The following is a 20,662-nucleotide window of genomic DNA, read 5'->3' on the forward strand; positions in this document are numbered from 1 at the left end:
TGATGTAGCACAATTTTATTTTAAATGCTCAAATGTTTATCAAGAAAGAGAACTATAAAAGTATACAGAATCAGGTAACGTGGCATTTGGAGCGCCAAATGTTTTAAAAATTGCCTCTATTAAAGATTTTCAGGAACAGATGGGTTAAAACAACTTTTTTAGTTTATTACCAAACTGAAAGTCTTGGTAGATTGACAGTTGTTCCTTGATGATTCTATACACCATCTCTCCCAGTTAAAATGTTGCTTTGCCAGCTCTCAGGCAAGGAACCTGAAGGAACAGATGGAGCAGATATAATATTAGAAAGCAAATATTTGTATAATTCCATGTACTACCTGTAAGAGGAAGCTTGTTAGGGCAAACCACTCCAAATGATATCACCCATTTAATGGACAGGAATAGAGAACAGTTGATAAATCAGTCGCAGAAGACTATTAGTAGCCTAGAAAAACTTGGAGAATAGCCAACAAAACGTATCAAGATGAACTTTGCAAATGAATTGGGACAAAAGATAAAATTTTAAAAAATGAAACCAGCTTACGGCTCATTCAGTTCAGTAGAGCAGAGGAAAGTCTTGAAGCAATATGAAGATCAACAGATCCTGATTTCCTGGAATACAATTGGATGTACTGTAAAAGCAATGATCTTTGGATTTTGAGATTATTAATAATTTTGATATTGTTAAACTTTGAAAATGATTTGTATCCCTCAACAATTACAAGAAAAACAAATGAAAGCTGAGAAACATTACGGATCATATATAGGATTAGACATCGCTGTATTTTGATTCTGCTGTGGTTATTGCTGGTGGTTTTCGTATTGACACTGTCCGAAAGCTGAAACTCTTCATATTTGCTTCAACAGTGATCACTCTTCACATGATGCTTTAATATTTCTTCCATTTTATTGATCCAAGAAAATTAATGGGAGGATTAAATATGATCATTCTTAAACAGGTCTAGAAGAGAATCTAAGGGCTTTTTAATTACAACAATAAAAATTAATACAGCCTAAACGTAGAGAAAGAGAAGAAGCTGAAAAGGAAAGAACATAAATAAAAGAAAAATATATAAAGATGTGTCTTCCAATCTTCACAAGTATAAACAAATTTAATAACACCTCACCCACTCTAAGATTAAACAGACCTCCCTTGATCCCATATCCCATCTTTTATCTATAAGAAAGTCCATAAAGCAACCACTTTTCAATCCTGGAAACGGCCATAAAGGGTTAGCAGAACATTGAAAAAAAAAAAAAGATATTTTAACCTTGATCACATAAACCAACCTTATATTCCTACCTTTTACTTCCAACAGTTTTAATTTTTAATCCAATTGAATACTGTTGTAGGATTTTATTTCAATTATTTATCCCACTCCACATATTTTGTACACACACACACACACAAATGCATTTTGTGCCATTTTATGCAAGGTGGTTTATAAAGGGCTTCAATCAACCATAAGTGTATATTTTGTTTTTTCTCTAGTCAAGTTAATTTAGCCATCCACACAAGTTACATCATTTTCACCAAAACAAGTCCCTTTTGTAGGTTTAATAAGAAAAAGTTTTTCAGGCCATTGTCATGGTTTTTCATTTGTATTTTTCCTTTAATTTGCTCAGTCAGCTTTTTGTATGTATCCAGGAAAGCATCCTTTTTGAAATCATTCTCCAGCCTTACCATTTGTGGTTCCACATTCTGTACTTTATCTTTCTTACCAGATAAACATTTGTTCTATAACCATCACTTCTTCATCAACATTTTAAACATGACAATAGAAGAAGAGCTTGAAGGTGCATATAAACATTGGGCTAAATGTGGTGCCAAGACTGTTTCTTTCATTCTATTTCAAATACAATAATCTTATAAACCTTGGTGAAAAAGAAAAGGTGGAAGGCCTAATTGATCAATACACAAAACTAGCCCAAATAGTCACGGAAACAACTTGGCTGCATTCTGTGGTTTGATAACCCATTATTTTCCAAAAACAATAATTGCATGCAAAGGTTTAGGGAGCTCTAGCCAAATTATATGTTTCAGTAAATTCTTTAGCAAACAAAATCTAACAAAATCTCTACATGGTACAGAGTTATTTTTGATGTATAGTTTTTTATATACCACTTAATTTTTTTAAAAAAATGTGAATTGTGGCAGTTATAGAGGTTTGGACACCCTTTCAATCAGTGCTTTATAGCAAGCACTTCCTTTGGAAGAAATAACAGCTTCAAGATGTTTTCTGTGGCCTGCTAAGAGTCTTTTTATTCTAGGTTTTGCAGTTGTTTTCCACTCTTTCTTAAAAGCTTCTTTTCTCATGCTTGAGATCTACCCACTACTCAGACTTGGGACTGTGAAAATAGAATAGAATAGAATTTTTTTATTGGCCAGTGTGATTGGACACACAAGGAATTTGTCTTGGTGCATACGCTCTCAGCGTACATAAAATCAATAAATGTTTCATGATATAGATCTAAGGAAAAATCTTCAAGCCTTTGCCTATTTGGGGATTATTGTTAAAGGAAATCAGAATCTCACCGTGTTTTAATTGTTTGAGAATTTCATTTTCTCTCTTTTTTATTGTCTTCCTGATTACGTGTAGTGTAAAATTGACAACTGGTCTTTGATCAAAAATAAAATGTGTGCATATGTGTGTACATGCCCTTGTATCATTTCCCCGTATCACACTTTACAGTGATTAGCAGCTTGAATTTTTTTCTATTTGCGGGGGGTGGGGAATACAATTTCTAAGTGTAAATTATGATTTTCAACCAAAGTTGAGGCTAATTTCTCAGTTGGGAAGATCTGGGAGAGGTAGTGGTATTTACATACAGGTACTCCTCAATTTACAATCACAATTGGCTCAGAATTTGAGTCATAAGTCCACCATGTGATATGCAGGGCCGGATTTTCCTATAGGCTAACTAGGCTTCAGCCTAGGGCCTCAAGATCAAGAGGGGCCTACACAGTGGTGGGATTCTGGGGGTTCTAGGGGGTTCGGCCGAGCCCTTTGTTAAATTGCTGGCTCGCCCGCCCCTCGCCTCCCACCCGCGCGGCGCCAGCCTACCGTAGCCAGGGGTAGGCAATTGTGGCTCTTTTACAACCTGTGGACTTCAACTTCCAGAATTCCTGATGCAGCTTGGCTGTTTCAGGAATTCTGGGAGTTGAAGGCCACAGGTTGTAAAAAAGCCACAATTGCCCACCCCTTCCCTAGCCTGAGTTCTGCTGCCTGGGATCCACGTGGGCTGCCACGTGGTTCCCCACCGGCTCCGGACGCAAGAGAGCAGGATGGAGAAAGCCGCCTCCACGCCTTCACTCACCCTCACTCTCTGCTCTGTTGGATCGCCGGCCGTTCGCTTACCCCGCCCACTCCCCATCTATTGCTGCCTCCGATGGCTAGAGGAAAAAAAAACTTCAAATTCTTGCCGCGGGGCTTCAAAAGGCCGCCCTAGAGCCAGTGGTGCAGCCGAACCCTTTGTTAAATTGCTGGCTTGCCCCGCCCCTCCGCACCACTATTTATTGCCAATAAATAGTGGTGGGCGAGGGGCGGGGGAGCCAGCAATTTAACAAAGGGTTCGGTGTTTTTTTTGTAATTTTATTGGCCCACGGAGCTTCAGCATAGGCTAATTGGCCTCCCGGCTCTCAGTTGATTTGTCTCAGCTGTTTTGCTCAGGGCTCTTCTGCTTCGGTGCAAAGAGTGCTGATATTTTTTCCCCTACCTATGCTGAGAAACAAAACTGAAACTGCTTTGCTGTTGCTGCAAGGTTGGAAAATTAGGCAGGCAGAATTCTTTTCTTTTTCCTCAAGAGGAAAAGGTAGGTGCAAACAATGGGAAATTTAGGGAAAAAGAGGAGAGTTCAGGATTTTAAAACACAAAAGAAAAAAAGCTCTATTTAACTAGGGAATTGTAATAATTGAGATAGTATTAATTGTATATTTCTGAAAGCAGAAATGGTTAAGTTGTGGTTTGGAGGAATATATGGGGGAAATTATTTGGTTTATTATTATTGGTAAATATAATTAATTGATTTGTAAGAAATTGGATTGCATGGAAATAATTGGAATATTCATGTTCATATTGATTAATATACAAAAAAGGTAGTTATATAACTAATTGATTTATATTAAAATGTTGAATTTATATTAAACAACTAATATTACATAATTAACCAATGTGAGGATGGATATAAAAATAGATGACAATGGGAAGGGGTATAATATAGAATAGAAGGGAAAAATTGAATTTGATTAAGATTAGAGATGAGAATGAAGGGTAATATTGGTTTTTTACAAAAATAGATGAGGAATAAATATGGCAAAAAGGAAATATAGAAATTGTAAATTTAATTGAAATGACTAAACACTGTTTAAATTTGTGAACCGGCCAAATACTCTGTTCAAAGAAAATACATTGTATGTTTGTATGTGTGTTTCTAATTATTGTTATTTATTCATATTTGTTCTCTTTTATTCTTTAAAGTTTAACAATTCATTCTTTATCTTAATATCTTTATATTTGTTTGGAGTTGGCTTTCTTCCCTTTCATCTTTTTTATTGTACAGCAATCTTTCTCCTCAAACCTACCACCTCTCTCTTTTCTTTCCTTCTTACTTTCTCTTCCTCCCCCTCTTCTTCTCCTCCCTACTTCCTCTTCCTTTCTCCTTCTTCTCCTCTCTTCCTCCCTCTCTTACCCTCCCTCCTACTCTAATTTCCCTATCCTTCCTTCATCCCTCTCTACTGCTGTATCCTTTTATGCATATGGACTACTCAGAGGGCTGAAAAAGTTATTTTTTACTGGTCCTCACACTTTTGACCAGTCCTCGAACTTACGACTGTCCTCACATTTTACGTTTTTGCCCTATCTTGTCACCATGGTGAAGAGAAGCAGTTGTGAAATGAGTGACATGGTTGTTAAGAAAGCTGCACGGGCATAAATGTGAGGATGGTCATAAGTGTGAGGACCGGTCAAAAGTGCGAGGCCCAGTCAGAAATGACTTTTTTCAGTCCTCTGAGTAGTCCCTATGCACATAGCCACGCCCACCTAGTCACATGACGAGCTACCCACGCCTACACAGTCACATGATTGCCAAGCCACACCCCCAACTAAGCCACGCCCACAGAACCTGTTGTTAAAAAAATTGAATCCCACCACTGGTGAAAGGGCCTCATAAGTGGAATAGCCTAGGGCCTCTTTTCATCTAAATCCGGCCCTGGTGATATGATGCAATTTTACAATCTTGTTTACAATAGGCATAAAGCAAGTCATTGTGGTTATTAAGTGAATCCAGTATATAAAAAAACAGTGTTTTACAGGCCATAAAGTATCCCTTCTGAGTCCATCATAACTTTGAATGTTGTTAACTAGTCATTAAGGGAGGAGTGCCTGTAGTTGTGATACAGGTAGTCCTCAATGTACAACCACAATTGAGCTCAAAATTTATGTTGCTAAGTGAGAAATTTATTAAGTGAGTTTGGCTCCATTTTATGACTTTTCTTGCCACATTTCTTAAGTGAATCACTGTAGTTAAATTAGTAATACAGATGATAAGTGAATCTGGTTTCCCATTGACTTTTTTTAGTGCCCTTGTAACTGAATGGTTACTAATTGAACTATTGTAAATCACGGACAAGTTTCCCAAACTGAAACGAAGTTATAACAAAAGCATAAATACATTTTTTTTGTATCATAATAACATATGCTAGACTTGTTTTCCTACTAGAGCAGTAGCTAATGGAATTCTTATGTCTCTGCAAATCTTATAATTTGGGAACAAGGAAGTCTGATGCTAAAAATGGGGTAGCAAAGCAACTATTAATGGTATGAATGAGCTAATTTTGAGAGGAATTTTTATGAATCCTAACTTCTGTGTATCTATCTATCTATATATGTCCCTATGTGAGATGCGGTGGTTCAGTGGCTAAGACGCTGAGCTTGTCAATCGAAAAGTCGGCAGTTCAGCAGTTCAAATCCCTAGTGCCGCGTGATGGGGTGAGCTCCTGTTACTTGTCCCAGCTTCTGCCAACCTAGCAGTTCGAAAGCACGTAAAAAGTGCAAGTAGAAAAATAGGGACCACCTTGGTGGGAAGGTAACAGCGTTCCGTGCGCCTTTAGCATTTAGTCATGCCGGCCACATGACCACGGAAACATCTTTGGACAGTGCTGGCTCTTCAGCTTTGAAACGGAGATGAGCACCGCCCCCTAGAGTCGGGAACGACTAGCACATATGTGTGAGGAGAAACTTTACCTTTACTTTAAGCCCTATTAAAGGTAAAGTTGGGGTGACTGGATGGAGGTGAGTGTTTACTGACCAGATGCCCTTCTTGACGCCCACATGGAGTTTGCAGCAGATATTTTTTCTTTGTGCCCTAGGAGAGAAACATCTGCCTCTATCTAAGACTGAACTCTCAACCCTATGAGTGGAAGGTGAGCATCTTCACCACTAGGCCATCACGCCACTCTCTTGTGTATGTATAGCTGTATATGTCCCTGAAACTATTTAAAGGTCTGTGATGCAATTTGTAGAGTTAATCTAAAGGTGCTTCTTGTACAGGGATCTTTCAGAAATTTTAATTGCATGTAGAAGCAATAAAGTAAAGAATTAAGCCAACCAAGGTCAGTGCAAATCTGGTATGTACAGTTTGCAATCGGATAGTAAACAGGCAATGTCCAAAACAAACAAACAAACAAACTATGACTGCTGACCAGGAATCTTAATTTGATATCCATGGAAGACAATTTCCCTGTGGGCATCCTGATTCTGGTTCAAGTAGTTTGAATTTAAGCTTATTCATAAAATAGTAATTAAAACAACATGCCACGTTGATGAGGTTGCTTTGAAACCAGACTCTTGATAAACTATACTGATTTAAACTGTCAGATATTAAGAGCTGGTAATTGATACAGTTGTCATCCATTGTAAAATGGATTTCTGACTGTGAGTTCTATTTCTTGGTAAAAGGACAGGGTATAAAATCAATATTAAAATAGATAACATAGTGTATTATATAGGTATTACCTGGGGTACTTTCCTTAGGATATGTTTGTAAATCTTTTTCATTAATTATATTTTCATCTTTATAGCTTTTTATGTTTGCTGTAAGAACATAGATGTTAGCAGAAAAATGATTACACTTTTAATAAATATAACAGATAAACTGTTCTTCCCCCTGCCTGTCAATTCACAATCTGCTCTGGATTTATTTCTTTCCCTCTTGTCCTTTATTTGTTCCTAAACCTGTAATTCTACTCATAGTTTTCTCTATGTAAATTCTATTCAAATTAGTCGGCATATGTAAGAATCAATTGTCAATATTATATATGAGTTAAGTCTATGAAAGTCAAATATTGGAGATTTTCCTCAGAATAAATCTTCAGTACTAGACATAGCTACTTTTGCAGTTAAGTAAGTCAAATTGCTTATATGATATAAATTGAATCATAATTGGAAGGGGCTGCTTTGGTCTCTGATTACTAATTCAGTGCAAGAATTCAGATTAACTCCTAAATTACATCACTGTCTAGTTTCTGCTTGATCTGTTTCAAAGACTTTTCTAACATTTAGTCCGAATCTGCTTTCTGTAACTTATTATTCCATATCCTATTGTGTAAGTTGATAAAAGACAGGTCTTAATCACAGCTTCTGTGTGACAGCTGCAAATATTTAAAGTGCTATAATAGTTCAGTTTTCCCAAGGCTTGAACGGTTTCTGGCATCCTGATTATCCTTGTTACCATTCTATAAACCTTTCAGTGTTGCCTGAATTCCTCTTAAAGAGTAGATCCAGAGAAGGACATAGTATTTGTGGTGGAGTCTGACCAATACAGAATAAAGTGGGGCAGTTAAATTCCATGATATAAAATCAATACTTTTGCAAATGGCTGCTACTTTTTAGCTGTGTGACACTGAAGATTCATACTCATATTTACATCCATAAGATTTTGCTAAAACAACTTGATTAATTAATAATACAGTACAATGATCTTTCATATATGTATGTTCCCCATTCTATATCCGTGCATGTGATATTTTCCCTAAATGAAGAAATGTGCATTTCTTTCTATTAAAGCTGATTCTAATATCTTCAGATCATTTTTAAAATGACTGATTCAACCTGGAGTCTTCTCCATCCCGATGTTAACCATTTGAGATGGGCTGCTAAAGGCCACCTAGCAGTCTCTTGATGTTACAGGATCAACCTAGACTTTATTTTAGGTCATTCTTATGTTCAGGATATTCCACATCTCATGGATGCTTTTTTCCATTCTAAGTAATGAATTCTATAAATCATTCCAATATTTTGAAATATCAATCAAAGTGATTAAGATCTTCTTATCTAAGATGCTTTAGATTTTGTTCTTTGCTTTCACATATTAAATTCCCACATCAGATAACTATGGAATCAAACCTAGAAACAATTCAGCCACTAGATGTAGCTGTTTTACAGATCTAAAAGGTCTAAAAATAAAGTCACTTACTGTACCTGGCAACAGTCTTGCTCATCTATATATCAACTCCATTTCTTTTGGCTTGTATAATATAAAAGCCACAATATTTCTCGAACTATTGTTTTATCACCTATTTACTAAACATTGACTACTAATTACTTATTTAAGTGATGTGTATTAGATTCTATAAATTGCTCGCCAGCAATTCTGGCAACTTATAAAAATAAAAAAAAATTGTTGGAGCTTACACGCTATTCATTTAGTAGTTGTCTATCATTGGAGCCAACTTTGTAAGACATTACAGGGAAAACTTGTGTGAATAGATCATTTAGGGTGAATACAGAAGTATATCATCATGGAAATTTATGCTATTTGTATAATGGTGCCATTATACAATTGATGCAAATTACATCATTTCCTGCCATTACTGTCATTTACATAATAAAGATAAAAATGACACAATGCCATAAAATTAAAGTAAATTATCATACATTTCAGTACCTCATGTGGACTTTCTATTCAGTGACTTGTTCATTATTTCAAGGGGTCCAGATGGAAATTTGCTTCATTGCAGCCAAAGACCACTAAATGGAGTTGGTTAAATCAAAGTGTAATTGTACTGCAAAGTGTAATTGTACAGACAATTCTGTGGGTGGGTAGGTGGATATGTGTTTCTAAAAATATTTAATTTATACAGTATATCCTCTGTCATGGTCTGTTCTTTTAAGCTTGCTTAAAAGTTTTAAGTTTTGAAGTTTTCCAAAATATTTAGATATTTTGTGATATATTACCTCAACTATATATATCAGATTATTCTATTCCCTCTAATCCATTTAGCAAGTATCAATTCCTTTTCTTCCTGAACCCTTTCACTGGCATACTTTGAAGAATTAGTATTTGGAGTGGGAAGATAATGAAAAGGCTCTGTTCAGGGAAATCAATTCCTTCAGTAAGCAGTACTCACCTCAAAATTCCTCTTCCCTCTAGACATTTTAGTGGAGAAAATTGTCAGGTTCTCAGTGTTTTCCTGAGATATTAATAGTATTTATCTCTGAAATTTTAGTAAGCAGCATATGACTAAAAGTATATGCCCCCCCCCCCCAAATGCAATCTTGCAAGGCAGCTCTTCCTCAGTTGTGGCTCCTCAAGATGAGGCCTGAATTAGGGAGGAATTGAAGAACAGGCTACCCTGATAAGAAATGAGTAGACCGAGCAGAATCTAAGAGAAGGGATCATAAAAAGAGAAAACCTGATGAAGGAAGTGCAGTGGAGACTTCAAAAGACATAACAAATAATAGACGTAAGAAAAATTATTGAAGGGTTTGAAATTGAACATAATGAAAAGACAGGAATACCTTGTGTATGTTTTCTATAATATGTTCAGTATTCAAGGAAAGAAAATAACACTTGACCTCTTAAATCTCTCAACAGGAACAGGTTTGCTAAAGATTTACCCAGGAGAAGATATTGTAGATATTCTGTTTTTCGGATGTACTGTAAAAGAAGTGCTTCCCCAAGGTATGGTGCAACATAAAATTGATTCATTCTTTTAGGAGCCCTAATGGTTGAGCCAATCTATGAGGGGGAGGGGAAAATAGCACTAGCACTAGCATTTAGACTTATATACCATTTTACAGTTCTTTACAGCCCTCTCTAAGCGGTTTACAGAGTCAGCCTATTGTCCTCAACAATCTGGGTTCTCATTTTACCAACCAAGGAAGGATGGAAGGCTGAGTCAACATTGAGCCTGGTGAGATTTGAACTGCCAGATTGCAGGCAGCTGGCAGTCAGCAGAAGTAGCCTGCAGTATTGCCCTCTAACCACTGTGCCACCAAAACTCATGATTATTATATAATTATTGGTGTATAATGATATCTAAAAATAAGTTTTCTAGATATCTCCATAGCTGTTAATATCATTTCTCATGACATTCTCCGGGCTATCTGGAAGGGTTGGACCTTCCTGTTCAAATGTGTTCAGAAGGTAGTGGTAGGGAATTATTGGTCAAACATGTAGGCTGTTGACCTAATCTATCCCACTATTATATATTGTCTCCATGCTACCCAGTCTGTGATGATCATTTGAAGTTTTATAGTGAGATTGTGCCATCAATTTTCACTACTGTTTCCCATCAAAAAAAATCCAAGAAAGTCACCAATAATCTTGATGTCTCTTAATCTTTATAATGAGGGAAGCTTAAATGAAATCCAGACAAGCCAGTGATGTTAGCAGCAAGGAGAAAAGTGGATTATACAAATGGTTACTGGTGTCAGGGAGCTTCCGCACCACTATGTTAATGAACTAATTTTAACCCTTACTACCAGAATTTGCTGCCAGTCTGGAAAACATGGCAGCCAAGTTGGAAATTTCTACAGTTGCCATTATGAAGAGAAAATATTAATCTATACCATGGAAAGTGAAGTGGGAATAGCTACCTAAAAATAAAATCCAGATTTCAGGAATCATGAAAAACTAAGCAAATCTCCATTTCCCTTTAAAACATGGTTTTAGATATGATCAGTTTATTACTTGCCATGAATTTTTTTTTTAATTTTATCAAGTTACAAGATACTATTATTGTTTTATATGCTGTACAACTAAATCTATGATTACTGAAAGTAAGTGGTACATTTATTTCTACTTTATTCTTAACCCCAAAGAAATAATTTGCTTTATTTACAGGAAGGGATCCACACAAACTCATTTATCATTCTAGAGCTTACAGCACAACATCCTTTGATAACTCCTGATCTATGGATCTTCATTGCTTTACTGTTTTTTATGGAGGCTTACAAACCTAGAAAGAGTAAACAGGATATCTAAAGGTGCAGTCAACATAATGAGATCATCTGTCTCTCTTCCATCTTTTTCATTTTTGAAAGCAGAAAGCTAGACCGCTGAGAAGGTGGCTTCTTATTACAGCAATATGGATCTTCTGCCTTCTCTCACAACATGGAGGGCAGGAATTGTACTGTTCTTATCTCAAAGGTCCAGAAGTTAGCGAGGAATTGATTTTAGATGAATCCCATCCACAGAAACTAATTGTTTAAGCCTCAAGCAGGGGTTCTGCTATGGCCTTTCTTTGAAGATCTTTGAAAAGATGAAATACAAGTAAATGGATAAATGGAACAAACATTTCCCTTATTTGTCCAAACTTCTCTCTCTCCCAACTTTTCCAAAGATAGTGAAAATGATAAACTAAGTTGCTTTTTTGCTTTTGAAAGACATTCGCCACATTCCATCTAGTGGTAGAGAATGGTTCTGAAATAATCGTGTCTCTTATATCAAATGAGAAAGTTTATTACTTTATTTATTACGAAGTCTTGAAAGGCAGGTTTTATCCAACTACTTGTTACAGAAGACTGGCTTGTGGTACTATAAGAGAAATAAAAATCTTCCTTTTATGGACATTTTCACCAAAATTAAATAAGATTTCAAATTAATTGAGAGCAATATAGAGTCGTTTTATAACATTGAGAGAGAAAATTATATTTTTGTTTTGCTTTGATATTGTTGTTCCAAGTGTGACTTAAAACTATTGCTAAAAATATTTTCATACATGTTGGTGCAAAGGATGCTGTAGCTTATTTCAGCTTACAAATTGACCCCAATAAGTGGATGTCAGTATTTGGGGGAACTAGTAGATGGATATATCTTGAATAGGACTGAGGATCCACCCACTGAATAACATTTTTAATCAGAAGTAAACATCTAAGCTGTATGTCTTACGTATTGTTCTCATTAGCTATTTAATGAGTATTATGCTGTACTTAGAGTCTGTACATGGTTCTAGGACAAGGATAATCAACTTGGAGTGCAACTAGAAAATTGTTTGGCAATTTGACTGGTTTTCAAAATGTAATGATTTTTTTTTTCACAGTAATATGAAATAAAGGATTCTCTCTTTCTGTCTCTCGTGTGGGTGGATGCCCACTTGCACAATTTTTCCTCTCATACAATTAAGCCTGTAAAAAAAAAAATCTACCACACTTTGCTTACAAATTAATAGGGAACGAGGAGTTAGATGAATAATTTTATAAGCCTGGATTTCTACTTATGTCTGATCTAGTGTATGAGCAATATTGTGAACAAAAATGACTCATGTAGCTCTACTTTTCAGACCAAGAATACTAAAGATACGAAGTGAATAGGAATTGATAGCAAGAACAACTTTAAACAGTATTTTCCAATATTAATGATGCTTCTTATATGTTATATGAAGAGAATAATTCAGTTTGGGTAGAGACGTAACTTAAAGATGGTGTTTTACATGCAGGAGCAATTCCTGGAATTTTCAATTCAAGAGAGAGAAGACCTGTCATTGCTTAAGACCTTAGAAAATGCTACCTCAAAGTAGCCATATACAATGAAGTAATACTGTCATTAAAAGCTGGTATTATTATATTATTATTATTTATTCAATTTATATACCGCCCTTCTCCTATTGGACTCAGGGCGGTGCACAGCCAAGGATAAAAAACATACCAATACAAAATTTAAAATCAATTAAAAGAATTATACAGCTTTGGCCCACAATTTAAAACAATCCAATTAAAACTCAATTTACACTTAGAAAGCTAAAAAGCTAAAAAGAGCTAAAAAAAAGGGGGGGTCACGCCAGCCCTGCTTGATGGAAAAGAAAAGTTTTTAGGGCACGGCGAAAGGCCCGGAGATCTGGTATCCTTCGTATCTCCGGGGACAAATCGTTCCAGAGGGCAGGTGCTGTCACAGAGAAGGCCCTCCCCCTGGGGGTCGCCAGCCGACATTGCCTGGCTGACGGCACCCTGAGGAGTCCCTTTCTGTGGGAACGTACTGGTCGGTGGGAGGATTTTGTTCAGTATGTGCATGATAAAATCACTCAGATTCGGGAAGGCCTGGTCTCTGACTGGGTAGGTACAGGCGGGATGATGGGTGCCGGTCTTGAGAATGTCATTTGGGATGAGTTCGATCCTGTTGCTCCCAAGGACGTGGACAGGATACTGGGGCGGCTGAATGCAACCACATGTTTACTGGACCCGTGTCCCTCCTGGTTGGTGCTGGCTTCCTGGGAGGTTACGCGAGGCTGGCTCCAGGGGATTATCAATGCTTCATTGAGCGAGGGTGTCTTGCCGTCCGCCTTGAAAGAGGCAGTGGTGAGGCCCCTCCTCAAGAAGTCTGCTCTGGACCCGGCTGTTTTGGCTAACTATTGTCCAGTCTCCAACCTTCCCTTCTTGGCAAAGGTTGTTGAGAGTGTGGTGGCATGACAGCTTCCTGTCGTGCCACCATTATGTAAAGGATAAGGTCAGGATCATTTCTAATTTTCCTGGCAAATAGATGGAGCAGAAATGGAGATAGTGACAGATTTTATTTTCCTGGGCTCTAAGATCACCGCACATGGGGACTTTAGAAATTAAAAGACTCTTGATCCTGGGGAGGAAAGCTATGGCAAATCTAAACAGCATTCTAAAAAGCAGAGAAATCACCCTGCCAACAAAAGTGCGTATAGTCAAGGCTATGGTTTTCCCAGTTGCAATGTATGGCTGTGAAAGTTGGACCATAAGAAAGCCTGAGTGCCAAAGAATTGAGGCCTTTGAACTATGGTGCTGGAGAAGACTCCTGCGAGTCCATTAGACTGCAAGGCGATCAAACCGGTCAGTCCTAGAGGAGATCAACCCTGACTGCTTTTTAGAAGGCCAGATCCCGAAGATGAAGCTCAAATACTTTGGCCACCTAATGAGAAGGAAGGACTCACTGGAGAAGAACCTAATGCTGGGAAAGATTGAGGGCAAAAGAAGAAAGGGACAACAGAGAATGAGGTGGCTGAATGGAGTCACTGAAGCAGTAGGTGTGAGCTTAAATGAACTCCAGTGGATGGTAGAGAACAGGAAGGCCTGGAGGAACATTGTCCATGGGGTTGCGATGGGTCAAACATGACTTCACAACTAACAACAAATTTCTAATTCCCTTTTAGATATGAAAGCTTTCTGGCAAGTTGAAAAACATCTGTCTACCAACTTGCATTGGACCAGCGTGGTAGATTGTGGTCAATAATCCTCAATGAACAGGGCTTCATCTTGCACTAGTTTGTTTCAAATGGATATATTAAGACTGTCCATAGTGATATTTTATCATGAGTGAAACACTTCTCAAGCAGTTCAAGCAGCTACATCCAGTGGAAGACACATACAGTTGCTTCCAGTGTACAATGTTTCTAAATGCACAGACATGACATGGTGAGTCTACAGGAAACATGGTTCATGCTTACAATCAGGATCAGCATATGGAAATAAATATTTCAAATTATATAGCTGCTTTAAAACTGTGGGGAATGAGTTTGTATCAGATCAAAGCAAGTTGGATCTGCTTTGCAAAACACCAACTTTGAACACCCTAATAAATATCAGTTCCAAAGGACATCCCAATTCCAGGTGTACTTCCAGGTAACTCGATTTAAAGTACAGGTATACTCAAGTTATTAACAGTATCTGAAACAGCAGGGAGAATAGATTTCAGAGATATATTTGAGGTCCAGCGTGTTTCATAAACTCTTTCTTCAGAGCAACTGACTCTTTAAAAAGTGATTTATCTCTTCAAGATACTTGGATATGTGTCCTTATTGCCAAACTTTTAATAAACAACAATCAATTGCCTACAGAACAATTCTAGCTTCAACAATAATTCATTGTATATGAATTCCTAACTAAACTCCAGCCTAAATATTTCCACCTTCCTTTCTAATAAAAGTAGCCTATTATTCTTACAAATTGGTGTCCTTATCCAGACTAAACACTTCAATCCTGGGTCCAAAGGCTGAATCTAAGTATTCCCTCCCAAAATTATGATTCTGGGTTATTGATATTGCACCAATCACAAAAATGATGGATAGAATCATGCACAGGTTGGGAAAGGCTACAGCATGAAGGCAAATAAATACCTGCTTTGTGGCAGGTGTTCTCCTCTAAGTTGATTTTTTTACAAGGAAAAACTAGATTACAATGGGAACAAAGGTTTCCTACACTGAAGCAATGTGATGGCATGTATGTGTGTGTTCCAGATAAACTACATGATAAGTATCACTACACGTACATATGAATGTATGTGCAACAATCTAGGTATATTGAGACAACACTGTTGTAGGTAAGGCGATTTAGCAGAATATGCTGAATTATGCAATGGACAGACTAAGGGAATTATAAAATTCTATTTCAGCAATTTGTGTCAAAGTGTGAACGTAGAGAAGGAGCAGTGGTCCAGTTAATCAATTTTTTAAAAAATGAAAGCATAAATTAATAATGTTGATATATGGATCTCTAGATATTATGGTGCAATTCAGAAATAAAATCATTTCATTAAAGGTCATTTAATGTTAATCAGATTATAGAAAAGAGAAGCTAAGAATAGTGATCAAAAGCATTTGTCAGATGTTGGATTCCTGCACCAATACTGATTTTCACAGTGCTGAAATCTTTGTGAGATCTACATTGAATTCCCTGCCTGACCAGGTTGGAAGGACCAATGTAAGGGTGGGGTCCATGGTTATGGAAAGTATACTCACTATGAGAAGGGCAATCCTGCTTTTGATTGGCCAAGAAAGTCTTGCTCTGAACATTCCTGTACTGTTTTGTTCCTGGAGAACGTGAGACTTTAGGTAGATGTGATATGCTTAGATGTCTGCACTTTGTTCATGTTGTTGAACATCTTTAATATGGCTTATAGCACATTTTGCTGCAAAACCATTTTAAGTATTGGCTTCTGATTTTTGATCTGTTTACTGAAATTTTTCTTCAGTACTTCAGGAGTAAAAGGAAAAGTTGTTTTGCTGGCCAAGTGTATGTCGGTGACTCATGAATTCTCTTTTGTTCTGTGCACTTCTGAATGTTGTTTAGTTTTAAGGTATAAATCCAGCAAGGATTTTAATTTTCTTTTCTTTTCTTTTCTTCTTGTACAAATTATAATTCTTTTGTTTGATTTTTGGCAGTCAGCGGGTGGAGGGGGCACTTTCAGAGTAACCTTTGAACATTGGTATGTAGAAAAAGCAGATAACATCCCCAAATATAAAGTTAGATTTAGGATTGGATATTCTACTTTTTTTTTTCCTGTAGGAACTCTTGACAGTAGAACAAAGCTCTCAGGTTCCCTCAGTGGATAGTCTTCCTGTGTTGATGTTTCTCCATCAGGGGATTGTGCACAACATAAAAGTTAAGACTAACAGAGTAAATAAAATATGAATAGTTACAGGCTATTTTCTTTTAATGGTGAACAATTGCTAGCCTTACCCAATCGCTCTAAAATTTGAATTCCCCAGCTCTACTTTCCATAAGTTTATTGTTTTAAAAAGCAGCAAGATTTCCTCATCTGGAGAAAATTGTGCCCATAATGCATCCAAGGAAGAAAAGAAAGAAGGCAGGAAACTGAAGAATGCCTAAATGTTTGGGATGAGACGGGGAGGAGACAGAGCTTCACTGAATAGATGACAAGAATTGTGGCTACTCACAGGTCCCAACTATATGATTGTTCACCTGAATTGTTGAGGAAGAGAAAATGGCTTTGGACCAGGGGTGAAATGTAAAATTTGTTAGTATTGGTTCTGTGGGCATGGCTTGGTGGGGTGGGGGGTAATTTGACTGGGTGGGCGTGGCAACTTTTTTTTTTTAACTTTTCAAAGCATTTGAATGCTGATCAGGCAACTCAGCTGGGATCGTCAGAGACTTTTCAAAGCATTTTTTTTACCACCTCTTCGGCCAAGAGGTTCCTGAAAAAAATGCTTTGAAAAGCCTCTGATGATCCAGCTGAGCCGCGCGATCATCAGAGGCTTTTTTTTTTTTACTTTTAAAAGCATTTTTTTGGTCGGAAGAGGTGGTAGAAAAAATGCTTTTAAAAGTACAAAAAAAAAAAAGCCTCTGATGATCGTGCGGCTCAGCTGTCCATGGGGGGGGGGATGGATTTTTGCTATTAGTTCTCTGAACCACCCGCCGCCATCTCTACTGAACCCGGAGCATTTCACCCCTGCTTTGGACCAACAAACAGACTGCTGATTTTTTTCATCACTAAAAGTTATTTTCCTACCAGGTTTCTTAAGTAAAGAAACCTGGGTAATTCCATCAATCCCAATGGAAGACAGGAGTCTACTTCGGCTGACTTTGCTCATCTGCTTTAATTGTAGGAAGAACCAGCTTCCTTAAAATGAAGTGTGCTGCTCTTGCTGTTATCTTGACTATTGACTATGCCCCTTCCCTCTCCTTCAGACACTCCTAAAAATCATGTCAGAATGACCAAAATGAGATGCCCACAACTTTCTAGGGCTCCTAGTTTTCCTGGTTAGTAATTTCCCATTTTATAGGAAAATGGTTCCTTGTTAAAAATGTCATTGCCAATTCAGTTAGAACTCCACACATTTTTTAAAAGATCTTTGCTTTAGACCAGGAATGCTGTCGGCTCAAACCAGGATTAAGAGGCTGGACAGAAGGTTGGTGTCTTACTTTGTATTTCATAAAGGAATCTGTTGCTTCCAGTGCAATGGTCCATCACAAGTGCTGAAATAATATCCAGGAAGTGCTTGATAACAAAGCCCGTCAGATCTGCCATCTTTATCTTAGCACTTTGCTGGCAACGTGTCATAAATTGTTAGAGGAAGGTGGGGGGAGAGGAAGTAGGCAATTAGCATATAGAGGGTACAGATGAGCAAGGGGAGAAGAGGGAGTGGCAAGTTTGATGGAAGCCAGAGATGTAAGAACCAGCCTGTTCCAGTCTTCAAGGCCACGGAGCCTGAGATAGGAATGCAAAATGCACCAAGTGGCACCAAACATTCGAGCTGTTCCCAAAACACCTATGTGGCATACCATTCGATGAAGACAGACTGGTCAGGAGTGAGGGGCAGAGAGAAGGGGAAATTCTGTAACACTTTGTGTGGGAGCGTCAGTTCTGATCTTGGTTTTGCTGCAACCACTAATCCTTGGTAAAAGAACCTATCACTTCAACCAAATGGAGTCGAGGGTCTTTCTTTCCTAGGGACCTATCTAGGGCAGGTCTGACAAAGCCATTGGCATTTGGCTAGGGATAGCTTTTTCCATTGTAACATCACTATTAAAGAAAAATCAGATTAGACAGAATAGTTTCATGTACATTTTCTGTTACAATCAAGTCCTTAGTTTGGGTCTTTGTTGCTCTCTGAGTTCGGCTGTTTCTTTGCAGACGTTTCATTATCCAACTAGTTAAGACCTTTGGCTTTTTTCTTTTTTTTTCTTTTTTTGCTTACAGCCTTTGAGCTTCTCCTATATGTCTGCTTTCTTCCTGGCATCAACATGCGGTTACTCCCAGCCTTAAATCACCTTATTTTATGGCTTGCCATTTATTAGACTGGTATGCAGCTGTTTGCTCAGCTGAATCCCTCAAATAAGCTGTGTAGCTTTACGATCCTGGCATTTAAGCTGTGCACTTATTGCCATCCAGCTTCCAGGCAGGCTTGATCAACTTTTAATTGAAGTATTTAATATCTTCTCTTAGTTTTTAGTAATTTCCAGGGTGTGTTGTTTTTTTAAATGTTCTCTGTAGAATATATTAATTAAATTTCCTTTATTGCATCTTTGAAAAAGCAAACAGCTAATGGATACAGGAGAGATCAGTTGTTGTGCACTTAGATTAGAAGTTATTTTCATAAAATAGAATCTTTCCGTTTCAGAATATATTTTGCATGAGCTGCAGTGTAATTCTTGGAAAAAGTAGAAAAATCTGATTGCTGTCCATGGTGCAGCTTCAGTCTACTCTAGGGGCAAACCTGTTGCTCCGTGTAATGTGTGCAGATGATAAAAAGAAATAAAACATCCAGCAGAATTCTACTTGGGAAGAATGACCAGCACACCCTCAACCAAACATGGACTTATTCAACAGGAAAGAAGACCTTCTAAAGGTCAGGTAAAAGTACTTTAATTAGAATTAATTAATTAACCTTAGGCATTAATCTAAGGCAACCAAGCTTGCACAAAAACTTTTCAGGATATAAATATTGTTCCTGCTCGTTTATCAAACCTAATTGTCAGACTTATTGGCATGATACAAATAAATTCAGGTGAAAACCTAAAAAGTGATCACGAATGGAAACTTTGTGTAATGTCCAATGTTAACAAATGTTAGGAGCGGTCATTCAGGAACATCTAGAAGCCCTAGGTTCCCTACAGTACTTTATAAGATACTTATAATTCTAAAATAGTTCTTCTTCCAGTCACATGACAACTATTTTATCTGTGTGCAGGGCTGTATAAGAGGACCTTGTACACCTCTTGTTGTGGTTAATTCCCCTAAGAAACTGCAGAGTGATTGGACTCCCACCCAAGTCATTTAAATGATTTCTAAGCACATGGAACTTTCCTATGGATGAGTATGACTATGCCATGTCTTGGAGTACATCTGAAAAAGAGGGGAGAAATGTTTGGAAGGAACTGGGAATGGTTCGACGTTCTGATGCGAAGATGCTATTGGCTCTTTACTTACATGTGCTTCGTGCAGGTCAGTAGATCTCAGCCTCAACACATGAGCAAAGCTGCTTAGGGAATGGAGGGAAGAAGATTAAGAGAATTCCCAAGGCCTAAGAGAGACATATGTATAATGAATATACATTATACATATAGTGTAGTAGTGTAATCCATTAAAAAGCCTATAAGCTCTCCCATGGAGAGCAAAAAGGAACAGAGCAGCAGCTGGTTCTTCCCATTTCCTGATTATTGGAAATAGAGTAGAGATACAAGTTTACATGATGCATGACTTGACCAACCCACTGGCCTATCCTAACTCAAATCTACACTAAAACTCATAAATATTGCATTTGGTACCCTCTACATAGTTTGCTCTCTAATTCTCCAGGTTGAAACCTGGTTTTAAACTTCCCTTTAAGACATACATTGTTGATATTAGCATAGCTCAAAAAACTAAGCACAGTTAGACCAGGGAAGTTTTAAAATGATCCCTCCAAAAATAATAATAGGAAATCACTGACTTACTGTTGCCAAGAAAACCACCCAGCTAGAAAGCCTTTTAATTTTCTCTGCCCTTTAAAAGTGAAATCAAGGCTTTTTTTTGGCAGGACAGAAGTGTTCATGCATGGAAATTAACAGCTATATGGGGCCTGCAGAACAGAGTATATATATTCCTGTTGAATCGAGGGATATATCTTGTACAATTGGAAGGAATGAAAACAACACTCAGCTTGGACTAAATCTCACTGATGTTAGTGAGATTCTAAGCAGATGTG

At 37.5% G+C, this 20,662-nt stretch overlaps 1 protein-coding gene across 3 annotated transcripts in view; it reads right to left on the reverse strand.

The window, feature by feature from the left end:
* The window catches only part of HTR4 (5-hydroxytryptamine receptor 4), a 266,632-nt gene continuing 245,970 nt past the window's right edge, over positions 1–20,662 (reverse strand). Inside the window, exons 8-9 of one of the 3 annotated variants that reach the window (XM_034405873.3) lie at positions 542–609; positions 1–270 (exon numbers count right to left, since the gene is read on the reverse strand). In XM_034405873.3, the coding sequence (XP_034261764.1) occupies positions 549–609 (61 nt within the window). In that variant the 3' untranslated portion in view covers positions 1–270; positions 542–548. Of the gene's footprint in view, positions 610–20,662 lie in introns of all 3 variants that reach the window. The other 2 variants (XM_087887389.1, XM_034405880.3) reach the window with 2 other exon arrangements.

This window comes from Pantherophis guttatus, chromosome 2 (assembly GCF_059756535.1).
Source record: "Pantherophis guttatus breed Tessera chromosome 2, ASM5975653v1, whole genome shotgun sequence".
Taxonomy (NCBI): Eukaryota; Metazoa; Chordata; class Lepidosauria; order Squamata; family Colubridae; genus Pantherophis; species Pantherophis guttatus.